The sequence below is a fragment of the Cebus imitator genome, unplaced genomic scaffold (genome assembly GCF_001604975.1).
Source record: "Cebus imitator isolate Cc_AM_T3 unplaced genomic scaffold, Cebus_imitator-1.0 Scaffold306, whole genome shotgun sequence".
NCBI lineage: Eukaryota > Metazoa > Chordata > Mammalia > Primates > Cebidae > Cebus > Cebus imitator.
The window spans coordinates 1,695,417-1,698,252 of NW_016107621.1; the positions used below are offsets into that span (position 1 = coordinate 1,695,417).

Genomic DNA, 2,836 nt, shown 5'->3' on the forward strand with positions numbered 1-2,836 from the left:
TTACAGTTCTAATACCAGCACTTTGGGAGGCTGAGGCGGGAGGATGGCTTGAGGCAAGGAGTTTGAGACCACCCTGAGCAACATAGTGAGACCCTGTCTCTACAAAAAATAAAAGGAGAAAAAAAAGAGTACTTATTGACCGAAGCGGGAGGATCGCTTCAGGCCAGGAGTTTGAGACCAGCCTGGGCAACAAAGTGAGACACCATCTCTATTTTTTTAAATAAAGAAGTCCATAAAAATACTTTATAAAATGTAAAATACAAAATTTAAGAAGTCTATAAGCCGGGCACGGTTCTAAGCACTTGACATGGGTTAACTCTTGTAGGGCTGTTATATGATTAAATGAGTTCTTGCGGAAGATCCTACCTGCAGCAGCTGTCAGATCCAGGCTTTGAACTTAACATTTGTTTTCCATAACTTGACTATAACTCCCTGCTCTCTGCAGATGCTGAGCAAGGGTCTGAAGCGGAAGCGGGAGGAGGAGGAAGAGAAGGAATCTCTGGCAGTGGACGCCTTGTGGCTGGATCCTGGCCACGCAGCGGTGGCACAGGCACCCCCGGCTGTAGCCTCTAGCTCCCTCTTTGACCTCTCGGTGCTCAAACTGCACCACAGCCTGCAGCAGAGTGAGCCGGACCTGCGGCACCTGGTACTGGTGGTGAACACGCTTCGGCGCATCCAGGCGTCCATGGCACCCGCGGCTGCCCTGCCACCTGTGCCAAGCCCACCGGTAGAGTCCAGCATGGCCGACAACCTCCTGGCAAGCTCGGACGCTGCCCTCTCAGCCTCCATGGCCAGCCTCCTGGAGGACCTCAGTCACATCGAGGGCCTGAGTCAGGCCCCCCAACCCCTGGCAGATGAGGGGCCACCAGGCCGTAGCATTGGCGGAGCGGCGCCCAGCCTGGGTGCCTTGGACCTGCTGGGCCCAGCCACTGGCTGTCTACTGGACGATGGGCTCGAGGGCCTGTTTGAGGACATTGACACCTCTATGTATGACAATGAACTTTGGGCACCAGCCTCTGAGGGCCTCAAGCCTGGCCCTGAGGATGGGCCGGGCAAGGAGGAAGCTCCGGAGCTGGACGAAGCGGAACTGGACTACCTCATGGACGTGCTGGTGGGCACACAGGCACTGGAGCGGCCGCCGGGGCCGGGGCGCTGAGCCCTCGTGTTGGGATGGTTGTCTGGTATCTGAACTGAGCTTGGTGGCTGGACCAACTGTCCTCAAAAAGACACAGCTGGCTTCCCTAGTCCAGAGAACAGGGCTTGGGCCACTTTGCAGAGACAGAATCCAGTCCTGAACAATTTCATGTCCGTCCTCCTGTCTCAGGGCTGGCGGGGAAGCCTGGGATTAGTCCCTAGTGATGGAATGACAGGGTCTGGTGGCGGACTGAATTCCCTGGCCCTGCGGTCATAGCTTGGGCTGTTCCTTCTCTGATATGGGAAGAGACCCTAATCAGATTTTTCAAATTAAAACCAGTCCTGGGAAATCTCAAATCTGTGTGCTTCTTTCTCTTTGGGCAAATGTGAAGGCGAGATATTTTATTGGGCGTAGACCGACTGTGTGCCAGGCACGGTTCTAAGCACTTGACATGGGTTAACTCATTTAATCATATAACAGCCCTACAAGATGGGGTAGCTTTATTATCATCCCCATTTTACAGGCAAGAAAACTGAGGCTCCAAGGCCATCACTTGAGGAGGTGGGTTTTAAAGTGTGAACTTACTTTTGTTTTTGTTTTAGATAGGGTCTCACTCTGTTGCCCAGGCTGGAGTCCAGTGGTCTGATCATGGCTCACTAGAGTCTCAAACTCCTAGGCTTAAGGGATCTTCCTGCCACGCCCCCCTTTTTTTTTTTTTTTTTTTTAATAAAATTTTATTTCTTTTCCTTGCCAGCAGGAAGTCAAGGCCAGTTTTTTAAAAAGAAAGCACACTTTGGGAGGCCAAGACCGTTGGATTATGAGGTCAGGAGTTTGAGACCAGCCTGGCCAAGATGGTGAAACCTTATCTCTACTAAAAATACAAAAGTTAAAAATAACAACAAAATACAAAAGTTAGCCAGGGGTGGTGGTACACAGCTGTAATCCCAGCTACTCTGGAGGCTGAGGCAGGAGAATCACTTGAACCCGGGAGGCGGAGGTTGCAGTGAGCCGAGATCATACCATTGCACTCCAGCCTGGGCAAAAGAAGGAGAGTCCATCTCAAACAAACAAAAAATTAAAACAAGTCCTCACCTGGAGTCTACTTGTATTTATTGGAGGGGAGAGGGGGAGGTTGCTTTCAGAATGGTCCAGAAATAAAAACACGAAACCTGGAGCCTGGGCAGATCCTCTCCAGGAACCCTGAGAGTCGGCTCTCTCGGAAAATGGGGACAACAGCCCGTTTTCAAAAATAAAATCCACTCAAATCTGTGTTGGGCAAAGGATAGGGCTGCTTGGAGGCTGTGTCTGAAATAAAGCCACTAGGTTTGGTGGCTGGACTGCGGAGAGGGCGCTCAGCGCAGGCAGCTGTGCCTTCCTTCTAGAAGAAACCCAGGCCCGGGCGAGCTGGGGCCACCTGCCCGTGTGCTGGGCCTGGCCGGAGCGCCGGGTGTCAGCGGCCGCCCCCGCGGTCCAGCCGCATTCCAGGCCCTGCTGGGAGGGGCCGCACACTCAGCGGCCTGGCGCGGGACCCAGGGTGCGTCCTTCCTGACGGCCGCGGGGACGGGGCGGAGCCTGGGGGTGGTGCACGGAGGGTAGGGAGTGCCACGGTGAAAACTGTGGGCGCGCATGCAGAGAGGCGCCGGGGCCTGGACGGTGACCCCAGGGGCCAGCGGGGCCTTGAGCGAGGGAAGCGCCGCCATC

General features: G+C 54.2%; 1 protein-coding gene across 1 annotated transcript in view; it reads left to right on the forward strand.

Moving 5' to 3' along the window:
* SERTAD1 (SERTA domain containing 1) overlaps window positions 1-1,491 on the forward strand; it is a 3,903-nt gene extending 2,412 nt beyond the window's left edge. Inside the window, exon 2 of the mRNA XM_017503208.2 lies at window positions 446-1,491. Coding sequence (XP_017358697.1) covers window positions 446-1,156 — 711 coding nt within the window. The 3' untranslated portion in view covers window positions 1,157-1,491. The remainder of the gene's footprint in view (window positions 1-445) is intronic.
* Window positions 1,492-2,836: the final 1,345 nt, after the last annotated feature.